This window comes from Olea europaea, chromosome 17 (assembly GCF_002742605.1).
Source record: "Olea europaea var. sylvestris chromosome 17, O_europaea_v1, whole genome shotgun sequence".
NCBI lineage: Eukaryota > Viridiplantae > Streptophyta > Magnoliopsida > Lamiales > Oleaceae > Olea > Olea europaea.
The window spans coordinates 142,569-155,076 of record NC_036253.1 but is presented as its reverse complement, the minus strand read 5'-3'; the positions used below and the strand labels follow the sequence as shown (position 1 = coordinate 155,076).

At 33.2% G+C, this 12,508-nt stretch overlaps 2 protein-coding genes across 3 annotated transcripts in view; both read left to right on the top strand.

Annotated features, from left to right (window-relative positions):
• The window catches only part of LOC111365885 (rhomboid-like protein 20), a 16,600-nt gene extending 9,589 nt beyond the window's left edge, over positions 1-7,011 (top strand). Inside the window, exons 2-9 of one of the 2 annotated variants that reach the window (XM_022986408.1) lie at positions 437-539; positions 647-747; positions 1,935-2,075; positions 2,803-2,869; positions 3,395-3,546; positions 3,664-3,765; positions 4,548-4,640; positions 6,434-7,011. In XM_022986408.1, coding sequence (XP_022842176.1) covers positions 515-539; positions 647-747; positions 1,935-2,075; positions 2,803-2,869; positions 3,395-3,546; positions 3,664-3,765; positions 4,548-4,640; positions 6,434-6,601 — 849 coding nt within the window. In that variant the 5' untranslated portion in view covers positions 437-514 and the 3' untranslated portion in view covers positions 6,602-7,011. Of the gene's footprint in view, positions 1-436; positions 540-646; positions 748-1,934; positions 2,076-2,802; positions 2,870-3,394; positions 3,547-3,663; positions 3,766-4,514; positions 4,641-6,433 lie in introns of both variants that reach the window. The other variant, XM_022986407.1, reaches the window with a different exon arrangement.
• Positions 7,012-11,236: 4,225 nt separating this feature from the next.
• Positions 11,237-12,458, top strand: LOC111365752. The gene is made up of 4 exons (XM_022986288.1): positions 11,237-11,464; positions 11,691-11,814; positions 11,928-12,000; positions 12,114-12,458. Exons 1-4 carry the CDS (start codon positions 11,440-11,442, stop codon positions 12,360-12,362), a joined length of 471 nt encoding a protein of 156 aa, XP_022842056.1. The 5' UTR covers positions 11,237-11,439; the 3' UTR covers positions 12,363-12,458.
• Positions 12,459-12,508: the final 50 nt, after the last annotated feature.

Sequence of the window (12,508 nt, the reverse complement as noted above, 5' to 3'; positions counted from 1 at the left end):
TAATATTATTTTTTCTACCATTTAAAAAAAATATACGATTTCAATAAAAATAAAATTAAATACTACGAAAAGATACTTACCGAATTGAAGTGCTGAAATTTAACTATATTTTTCTGTTGAGATTGATAATTGATAAGTTTATGAAATTTTGAGGTTGAAGTGGATGAAAAATGGAAGAGTTTTTATCGTGTTAGAGTAAACTGATGAAAAGACTGACTTCGTTTTCAAATTTCAATTGAGCCTTGTTTGGATTTTTATTTGTAACTTAAGGATATTTTTGTCTTTTTACCATATTTCTATTTTTGTAATTATATAACTCATTTAAGGGCGTTTTAGTCTTTTACACAAGAAATGGCTATTGTGGTGAATGTTAGATTTTTATGGTTAAAATGGAAAATGGTTGGTTTTACAGAGCTATACTTAAAAGTACCCCGAGGCGTGAAGGCTTGTAGATACATAAATACCATAAAGATACCTATTTTCATACATAAGGGGTAGTTGGTTCACTTGGAAGATGAACGGCGGTCCGGCTGGTTTCAGTACGTTTCTTTTCATTCCATCTCGATTTGTTCGTATATTCGTTAATTTATTTGATTGTATTTTTCCTTTTTAATTTGAATTTGTTGTGTATAAATTGATTCGATAGACAATGCGCCGGTGACAAGAGCAATAGTAATAGCAAGTGCCCTCTTCACGATTATCTTTGGGATCCGAGGTCGCTCTAGTAAGCTCGGTTGGTCTTATCAGGTATTATTTCTGGGTTTTTTTTATCTGTTATACTTTTTTTCTTGAATTTCATTATGCCCCCTTTCATATATATTGTTTAATTTTGCAGTAATGACTAGAATTTTTTATGGGCTGTTGTTGTGTATTTTTTATTCCCTGTTTTGATTTTCTTGTAATTGTTATTCTCGTGTTGCATTCTTAAAATTTTTTAATTTCTTTTTAACTTTAAAGTATATTTTCCTGGGTGGTGTTATTCTGTACGCTTTCCGTTTGGTATCTCGTTTCGGTTGACCTACGTTTTCTCTTGTTGCATGCTTAAATATTGATTGCGTTTGAATGACCAGTAATTTTTGTGTTTATTATTGTTAACTAAAACATTTGAGTTTTTTTTTGCTTATTTTTTGTTTCCTAATTGCGTTGCATAGAAGGGTATAATGTTGTTATGCTGATGACTAGGTTTTCAAATATAAATGACTGCTCATCTGTCTTTGATGTTTGTGAATTTTCCTATCTGATGCTGTTTTACAGACATTTGCTTCGTTATTCATGTCATTATTATTATTCATCGAGTATATAGTGGTGTTCCTGCTAGTTGATGTAGAATGTTGATCTACGCATAAATACTATTAAGAGTAGCAAGCCTATTCCTACAAGAGATAAGACCTAGAGAGTTCTTTAGTCCCTCTATTTTTATTTGAGTTATTCTGGCTTACAAGAATCTGACAGTAGATTCATTGGTTAAGACAAGAATTAGAGTTAATATGAAGAACCATAAAGAGTCAACATATGCAGCAGTAAATCCCATCATCTGTGTTTGTGTCCCAATTTTAAGGTAGTGAGTTATTTTGAGCATATGTTTTAGAATAAGCTGAAGATGTTTTGTAAATCTGCTTCCTGATGGTGACTTTAAGTATAAATGAAGAACAATCTAGATATTTTTCAAGCTTCTTAAGAAATTTGGCCTTCTTGTTCCTCTGGTGTGTTGGCCTATTTAATTGTGTTTGTTTTCTTTCTACATTCTACATCTGCAGTTTTTATTCAAATATTCTGTAAATTGTGATTAAAAAAGAGGAAAGAAAAAAAATAAGTCTTTATCTATCTCCTTCATTTTGGCTCCAATAGAATTACATTCTTTTTTTCACATATACTGCATATTTATTTGTATTTTTGAATTCAGTTTTAACTGTATTCTTATATTCTCATGACAGGATATTTTCACGAAATTACAAATATGGAAGCTGATAGTGTCGGTTTTTGCCTTTACATCTACACCAGAACTAGTTTTCGGAATTTATCTTTTATACTTCTTTCGTGTTTTCGAGAGGCAAATAGGGTCTAACAAATACTCTGTAAGCCCTTTTACATGTAAAAACTACTTTTTAGTTATTTGATAATGTTTATATTGCTCAGTAATGCGCTCATTCACTACAAATGGGTATTTATAATTTGAGACTTGTGTAGTGTTAACAATCTACACTTCCTCATGGGATGTTATGCATTAAAAGGAAGGGTATACTAATGTTTCTTAGTGCTAGCTGCTGATATGTTGATACCTCATATATCAGGTTATCCAAATAGGAAACAAATAAGGCTACTAGGTTTCCTACCAAAGCTAGAAAATAAAAAGAATTCCCTGCAGAAAGTAAGATCTTTTCAGTGGTAGCAATAGTATGATTTCAAATATGGCAAAAATGCTGAGACCTCTCCAAGTTCCAACCTCAGATTAGAAGAACTTGGACAACTCACAAATGAATATTCCTAAAGAATTAGCGAGAAATAATGAAAAAGTATAACATGTGATACGTTGCTTCTCTGAAAAATATAGTCATCTTTCAAACTCAACATGAAAAAAGTTGGTTAACATTTGGAACTATCTGTACCTGAAATAAGCTCGTTGAGAAATATGTTCTCAATTTTTTCTTTCAGGTTTATGTACATGTACCTTCTATATTGCCGTTACTTTACATTAAATGATTTTTTAAATCTTTTACTTCCGAAAGGGATGAAAGAAGCGACTGGCAGCTTTTTCTTTTCAATGTGTTGGTAAACATTCTATATCTGTATGTTTTCATGCAGGTCTTCATATTCTTTTCTGTCATAGTCTCTTTACTTGTTGAAGTCCTGGCACTAAAACTACTTAAAGGTATGCACCACTGTTGCTCATCAATTGTAATGTATAAAGTATTTTTAGGAAGGTCTATAGAAAGAAATTGAATTGAAATGAAAAAGATATATTGTTAAGTGTTACTTAGTGATATCTGTGTGCTCTCTCTTCTAAATGACTGTGTGATGATTATGTCTGTTTTTTTGTAAGAGAACCGTGTGATGAATCATGGTTGATTATTAGCTGGTAGTGATTGAGAGTACAATTTCTACAGTTGCAGTATAGACGATTGAGTGATAGCTGCAATAGTCTTTGATTATATATCAGAAAGATGGGAGATGTTACTAAATAACTTGCACCCAGGTTTAATGTATTAAGTAATTTCATAAATTTATTTCGTTTTCCTTGATATCTTTTGTTTCTCCTGTTTTTCTGTTTGGTAATAGGGATTTGTCCTGAGGTGAAATGGTGTGTAATAGTCCATCTGATAATTTACCTGTTGTTACATGTTATTTGGAATTGGCCTCGATGTGTATTCTGATCGTATTTATATTATCATAACAGATCCCTCTTTGAAGATAATGACATCTGGACCTTATGGACTTATATTTTCATCATTTGTACCCTTCTATTTCGACATTCCAGTTTCAGCACGATTTCGTATGCTTGGGTTTCAGTTCTCAAACAAGAGTTTTATTTATTTAGCCGGTCTTCAGGTAATGCCTATCAATCGTGGCCATCACCATTTTTCATCAAAGTTCGATCCTTGTCCTCTCGCAAATTTATCTCTTTTAACTCTTTTATCTCAACTCATTTCTTTCTATATCTTGCAGCTTCTTTTGTCATCCTGGAAAAGATCTGTGTTACCAGGGATCTGTGGTGTACTTGCGGGTTTCCTTTACCACTTAAACGTCATTCATATCCGCAGGCTGAAGGTTAATCCCTTAATTTTTAATATCTTTATAAATGTTTTGGCTTGGCTTGTTTGGTGCTAGGAACAGACCTTGGAAGTGAGATGTCCACAATTTCTACTGCTTTATATGTGAGACTTGATTTGACAATTGCATGGTAGCTGTTGTCATTTTTACTTGAAATATATTGTTGATGAACCATTCTTTCACTTTTGGCGCTCATAGTGAGATGCCCATATTGTTGTTGATGATAGTTGTCGCCATGCTTTCACTTAGATCACTGAACTGAATTTTGTTCCGCATTTACAGAAATACTATGGCTAATAAAAAATGACGTGGCATGAAAATACTACTAGTGCGTTGATTTTATCATCCATGACAAATCACGCCTTGTTGGACTAGTTTCACTTGAAGTTATGTGGTAAAATGCAAATACATTATCTTCAATTTTTTGCTCTTCTGCATAACATTTTGACAAGATATTTGTCAAGCTAAGTAATCAATACATCTAGATGTGTTTCAAATATTTGGTACCGACGGCACGGGATCTTAAATTTTTTGCAGAGGATAGCGGCAAATCGACGTGAATGATTTTTTTTTTGTCTTCAGTAATACTTAAAGCATCAAGTTTAAAACTCTACTTGTTGAATTTATTTTCTTGATTGTTTTTCGTATAGTTGCATATATTTCGGTGGTTACTTAAGGTTGGTTTTGCCAAATCTGTTATATTTTTCTTAAAGCTATACATGACTTTGCATCTTTCTACTTTTCAGTTTCCGGACTTCATTGCTTCATTCTTCTCACAGCTTTCTTGGCCTTCCATGGGGAGTGCATCACCAACTGGACAAGGTAGGAATGTTGTGGGAAATGCTCCATCCTATGAAGGTCGACAAGTGGAGGCAAGTATTTTTTTGGAGAATTTCCAAGAATGACCTTGCAATGTGCATGGTGAAAATTAGATTTACTTTTTTCGCTTAGAATTCTTTTTTCATGGAAGATGTCTTAAAATATTCTACTTATTTTTTAAACTAGTCAAATTGACTTTAACTCGGTCAAAGTTAACTCTCATTTTTCTCCCTTTTTCCCTAATCACCACAAGGGACACATTTGGTGAGAGAGAAGGGACTCTCTCTCTCAAAAGAGGTTGAGAAAAACTCACCATATAGTCTAGTTTTTGCCTTTTCCCAGAGACGAGAGAAGTAGCAAGCATGGATCTAGCTCACAAAATAAGGGGACTAGTTGTGTTGGGGGGGATGCATGGGGTGAGGGAGTGGCTTGAAAATCATGGGGAAGGAGGGATGGAGAAGGGTATGCACCCTACTTTTTGTGCTCCCTTGCAGTTGCCCGTGCATGTATTGGCTGATGTCATCAGAACCAGACCGTAGCAGACCAGCTAGTTCAACTGGAAAAATCAGGAACTGAACTTATAACCAGTCCGGTTATCAAAAACCATATATCTAAAACCCGGGGTCAACCCAGTCAACTTGCTGGTCTACCTGGGCTCGGATATTTTGTGTTCACCAATGTTTTTATTTTGAAAAATATCTGGCCCTTAAGCTTTCAGATCTGAATCTGAAATCTTTTGTGAACATTACCTTCAAAATAGAAAAGAAACGGGCATGAATCATGATGGGAAAAAAGAATTGAAATTCACTTTTATAAACAAAAAATGTGAAATCTTGCCTGGATCTTGCAAGGTCTTCATTTGTGTCCATTTTCATTTCCACAGAGACAATGCAAGGTTGGAAATAAGGTGGTGAAACTGGTGTCTCTTCACATTCTCTGTCTTTTCACTTCTTTGCCATTTCTTTTATTATTATTATCTCTTTTTTTGACTAATTTGACTAGTAGGAAAAAAAAAAAAAAATATATATATATATATAATTAGTAAAAAAAATAATTTGTAATTTAATATATATATATATATATATTACAGTTAAGATGGTATGATTGGCTGCATATTCCAACTGACTAATGTTATTAATTTTATATATATATATTTTTTTTGTAATTAATAAATATATATTATTAATTTTGCTCACAGGGTTGACCCTTTTATTTTACCTGTCTTTTCCGCCTTGATGTCTATTTGGGTTTTAAAACATTGCTATTGACAGCTTGTGTTTTATTCCCTCATTTTCTATTCTTCATCTTTTATGATCAGTTTTGGAGTTTATTCTCTTCGACTTCTTTCTCTCCTTTTATCCCCCTGCTGGTATTGTTTTCTCCTTTTCTCCCGTCGTTCACTTGCAGTCTGGTGGGAATCATTCTGAACGACAAAATATACAATTCTCTTTGGCAATTTCAACTTTCTTGCACTTTTTTTATTTTTATTTTTATTTTATTTTATACTCTTACTACTGTTTTTATCGGCAAGTAACTTTCGCCTAATAAATTGTGCAATAAATTCAATCATGAATATACATGATTTCAAATATGGCTTTAATAGCGTGGTTGTTAATGAGGATTGCATAGTACTGGATTGTACTGAATTAAAAAATCTAAGTTAAAATATTGTTGATTGTACTGTCCAGTCCCACCCTGTTGTGCAAACTACTGCTGCTATTCTTAAGTATGCATATGTTAAGGGTAGTGTTAAATTTAGTTATGAGTACGTTATTTTTTTATTTCTATGGCCTTTATGAGCACTTTTTGGTCGAGTTCAAAAATTTTCTTCATCCTTTGGGTCCAGGGAAACTATTCTGCTCGATCGTCACCCACAATTAATCCTTCTGAAGACTCCATTGCTACACTGGTTTCAATGGGTTTTGAGAGGAACTCAGCGAGACAAGCACTCATTCGTGCCAGAAACGATATTAATGCTGCTACCAACATCCTGCTCGAGTCACAGGCGCAGTGAGGGGTTAGAAAATCTGCTTTGGAGGATGAGACCTGAATTTGAATTTAAAAACTAAACACACTAACAGGTTGAAGTAGTCAGCAATCAGTCACTGATTATTTCTCCAGACGGAATTTCTGCGCTCCAGAAACTATCAAGGCCCTTGGGAACTTTTCATCAGGGTTTCGCTTCATCATTTTGTACACGCTTGTGACAATTATCTAACGAAGGCAGAAAAATCAAGTATCTGGATGTCTACTTCCTTTGAAGTGTAGAAATTGGGATTGTGTAAACCATGTATGCCCTTTCTGAGGTACTTAGATGTGGATAATTCCTTATAAATGCACCAAATGTTAATTTCTGGGAATTTCAGGCTGTGAATTGTTTAAGTTCTACTTTGCAATGTTAAGAAAGTTCTATTAAATTTTAAACCATGCACCTCCATTTTTCAATAAAACATACTACAATAAATAAGATATTAATTTCTTTGTTCTCTATAATTCTGAAGAACACTTGTCACGGGACAATGGTTTCCAATTCTTGTATACAACTCAAAGCACTTCTCAGCCTCGATAGGAGCATGATTACTTCATATTTTCCAGCAATGTGAAAAGGCGAGAGAATTAATAATTTTGGAGAGAGCACGAGTTTTAGAACACACAAGAACGTAGTCCATCAACCTTCCACTCTAACCGTTTTCCTAGTTCCCTTTAATGTAGCTGGCGTGCCACCACTTTTCTAAAGGTATCGAAGTACACAACCACCTCCATTCACCTTCTTTTCGATACTAATAGGGTCCGTTTGATTGCAAAGATGGAATTGAATTGTCTAGAAAACGAATTTCAGGGAATTGAATTGCCTAGAATTGTTTTCCTGAAAATTGTAAATTATTGTGTTTGATTTGTATAATTTTTCATGTGAAAAATGTTTAAATAAAAGTGTTTTTTAATGTTCGTTTAGCTTTGTTTTACATGAAAATTGTCAATTAAATGAAAATTTTTTTTACAATAATTCTTAGAATTGGTTTCCATTACCAACCAAAAAAAAAAAGACGAAAAAAAAATAATCGCTACAGTAGGGTTCAAATTCCACTAAAACAAGGAAAATTCCAAGTTCTAAGAAATACAATTCCATGGAAAATATAAAGTATCAAACACGAATTTCCAATTCCAATTCCATCTTCTTTTTTTTCCATTTCCATGCTATCAAACACTCCCTTAGTCCAAAATCAAGAACTTTATCAGTCAGAAATTTGTCATTTGAATAGTTTTGAATTAGCATCCGCTTCTGCCTTAATTCGATTTGACGGCCGCAGCACCATCGGCTGCGAAAGTAACAGCAAATGGCCTACCCATTTGTTGGCTCACTGTGTGAGCTGGCGAGCAGCTCGCACAGGATCACAACTCGCCTAAAAGCTAATCGAGTTGCACATGAACACTCGTGCCCATTGTCATCCCTACTTGTGCTTGACGATATTTGTTTAGGGTTTAAAAACATTACATTCGTTTTTGAAAGTAATATTTCTTTTTTTCCCTATTGGTTCATTCCAATAGTTCTCACGCTCGAGCGAAATTCGAGCAACATTCGTTCGTGTGTTACAAACAAGAACTTTTTATTATTATTATTCACGTTCTCGTTGCGTCAGTGCCACTCCTGAACACCTATTTTATTTTCATTTTATTTATTTATTTATTTATTTATTTTATTTGTTTGTTTGTTTGTACAAGCACCTTTAACCTTTCAACTTTTGTATGGCTAGGATACTTGTATCCTCAAATAGTTGTCATAACAATGATAGACAACTTTTATTATCTAAACCAAACTCAAAAAATAATATAAAATGGACACCTGTGCCATTTTTAAGAACCTTTAGCCGTTCAATTCAAATTGGAACCCACCAAAAACTACAATACAAAGAAATAAAGGACAAAATCTTCACAATATCCAATAGGTAGGTTCATCGTGTAATCTAGCCATTATCTCCCTCTTATGAGTACAATATCCTCTCATCTATTCCCCCAGGACACATCTCCAAGTGGCAAAAGAGGAGGGTGGAGAAATCCAGCTTTACTTGAGGCTGCTGCGTTAAGGGTTCGAATCCTGAAATATGGATTTGGCTCTTGGGTAAGTGCAAGTGTACAAGCAGCCTTCCACCCTGTACCCTTGGAGGCATAACCTGCGATTTACCTCCCTCACGATACTCCAGGACAGGGGTGATGGGCGACTCTTAAGGTTAGGGTTTAACCTTTAATATCCTCTCATCTATTATAGATGCCATGCCCGTGCCTTTCTCACTCCCACATTCTTTTCAGTAGTTGGGGGGATTGCCAAGAATTAGCATAAACATATATATTAAGGTACCTCGTTTCAAAATTTAATTTGTTACTGAGTAGACAAATTTAGCTTTTGTTAGGGAGAGATTTTTTCAAGTAAAAAATGAATTTTTATTTAATTTTATTTTTTGAGGATGTATGGTTAAAATGTAAAGAAAATTTACGGATTTCATAGAATGTGTGTTTAAAAATAATTTTGGGAAAAAATAACTAAAAATCTCCCCCAAGCAAGCCTTTTAGTCGTTCAATTTGAACTAAAAATTATTATAATGTTGTTAACCTTCTTTAAAGGTTTGAAGTGGTAGAAAGGACGTCTATATCAAATTCTTCTTGCATCGTATTTTTTTTTTTTTTTTTCATTTTTACTTTACTTATTCAAATATACGAGGAGCCTGGCAATAAGTCCTTTTACAATGTCTTAACGCATTTTTTTGATGTAAAATGTTATTGGAGACGAGATGTTTTAATTAATCGAAGATTGATGATAAGAATGCGACAAAAAAATGTTGGGAATATAAGTACAAAAATGAGTAAAGTTTGAAAGCCTTCATTGCAATTAATATGTTGACAATTAACAAAATTTATGACGTGAATATAATTAGTCGGCCTAAAATTGTATGGTTAGAACTTAAATGGGAATTAAAATAAGGAGAGAAATGAGAATATTTTGAATCCATCCAAACTTTTTAAATATCTTCGGTGGGTCCGGGACGGAGATGGCCTTCCCGGCCCCATCCCTTGCCATCCTTATGCTTGTTGCCTAATATATAAGTTTACGCTGTTGTAATAGGAATGTTATTTAGTACCATTGGTGTCATAACACAAGTCTATGTGACACTAAATATCATTAAATAATAAATAGAATTAAATGAATTATTTAATTCTACATTTCATTGAGTCTTATCACATAATGACACTTAAATTAGTGTTATAGCGTTAGTGTTACTACATAGCATTATTCTTGTTGTTATAGTCCCTATTTGTTAGAATTTCCTACCTCCGATCAATGCTGACCCTTTTATCGTCATCGTTCCATTTAAATTTTTGTTTGAAGGGGTAAATAAAACCAATATTATTGAAGTTGTAGTTTGAGGTGAAGTAAATAAATATTTTTATAGTAAAAATAAATTATACATGATTTGAAACAATGCAATAAAGCAATTACATTCCTGGACTTGATATGTTTATTTTGTCTTTGATCTATTTTCATTAGTTGGAATATAGTGAATGAGTATTCAATATGAAGATGTAAGAGTGATTGCTAGTCATATTTTGTAAGTATAATTGTCGGAAAATATAAATTTACATTGTTTAAGGTTATGAAGTTTGGACAAACCAATAACCCTTTTCTTGGCACTAAAGCTGAACTAAATAATTTCTTTTGAATATTAGTATATTTCAAATTTAGATTCTAAGGTTAAAAAGAAAATTAACCAAAACCATACTTTCGCGAGACTATGGATACATGATTCAAGAATTCATCGTTAATAATCAACACAAGAAGTAAATTACTATGCTTTTGTTGGGTTTTTGATACCAAATAAATCCCGGGTTATGATGTTAACGTGGATTAATATTATTTCATAGGCATATGCCGATAAATGAAATAAATCTAACAACCAAGTCTATGAGTTACACCCGATCCAATTGTATTCCCTCTTGGAAGACTTGAATCTTGACCCGTTTATCTCTTTAAAGGTCTAACTTAAAGCTTAACCCTAGAGTATATATATGGCTATAACACTAGCCACTTTCTTGTGATGTTTTGCGTGGTTTTGAGAGAAAAATTAAGGAATCCCGACTGCCCCCCTTTGTGTGTGAAAAATAGCATCTAGAAATGTCCAAAACGCTTGTTTAACGTGTGCAATTGATGGTTCCTTCATAGTATACCTTTATGGTGTCTTCCTAGCCTTTGTGGCCACAAATCATTATCTTTTCTTGTCCTCCATGGGTAAGATTGAATAGCAACCGAGATGAATTAATTGGTTGTGGTTTGGAGTCGACTGGACTAGTTGTTGGTTGAAAAAGGTGCGTTGGACTGAGCCCGAAAATCACCGATTTGAAGATCTTTCAAAAAAGCTTCAGCAACAGTTTTCAATTTTCAATGCCCGTTTGGCCCCCATTATTCCACATTATAACAAGATGAATAGTAATTTTTTGGAGAATGTGTCATTAAAAAAAAAGGAATTTTGTTGGATTTACGTGTAATATTTTTTTATTAGAGAATGTGATTGATAAGAAAAGAGGAAAAAAAGAATTATAATTTAATGGAGAATAATGCGGACCAAACGAGGCTTAATCTTCTTATAAAATCCCGCAATTCCATTCTTTCCTTGGCGGCTAACACTTCCTCTCTTGCATTTCCATGTATCACGTTTATAGAAGCATCAAGAATGAAGAATTCTTTCCTTGATTTTAAAGAAATCTAAAATCCAACTTTTCTAAATGTGTTAAGCCCTCATAAAAATCACATAAAACTCCTCTTTCCATTTCAAGTCTGCCAAAATCTTGCAGAAATTTGCAAAGATGGGCCAATCCTTCAAGAAAATGGGTACTCTCTCTCCTTTTCTACGCAAATCTCTGTGCAAATTTTCAATCGTATAGGAACGTATTGGGTAGTTCGCATATTTATTATAGATGGCTCTGATGGTTCCTTCGATATAATGGTGGCATGTCATGTGATAAATAGTTGAATCTACAAGATCGTGCATGTAGTTTGTATAGCTTTTGGTAACAACTTATAATTGATTAATCTTATGTGCTTATGTTTTGTGCAGGAAATGAGGAGAACAAAATTAGTGAAATTGAAACTATCATCGAAAAATGTTATGAAAAGTACTTTGAAAACCAAATATTTGAGTGCTTACCTGACTTCTACCATGCAGTTTGCCAAGCAGTCGAGTATTTCACTTCTGTTTCATAATTTCCAACAACTGAAGGCAGCTTTATTTAACAAATCTTTTATTAGATCATTTTCCAAATTATTTTTGTCTATTTTTATGTTATATTTTTAGGGACATCAACAAAAAAATCGGTAGCACGTCATTTCGGGTGCCAAAAACTACTACACTTAAGGAGGCATACAATGTAAGTTTTTATGTAGTATACTAATTTTTAACTTCTATTTTTCTTAATATTGGAATTTTTTTTTTTTTTTTTTTTTGCTAATTGACTTTTTTCCTGTTAATCATATTTTTCAGAAACATCACAAACGAGGAGAAAAAAACTTGACAAAAGAAGAGTTTCAAAGAATCCTTCAAGATATAATTATGGACACAGGAGTTACTGGAATTGGTGCAAAAGATGTATTCTTCTACATGTTTGGAGTTCCATCAACGGCGCAAATTATTAAGCAAATGTTAATACCAAAAGCTATTCCAAATGAACTTTTCATTCCTGTTGTCACTTCTGTTACTGTTTTTCTGCTTGCAAAACTTAACAAAATATGATTAAGTTGAAGCACATTTAATTTTTTTGAATTTGTTTGGGGATTGATATGTTGTATTAATAATGCTAATTAAGTTTGTTTATCATCTTCATAATAATATACGGTCTCATTTTATATAATCTATATGTTTGATAAGATTGTTGTGCC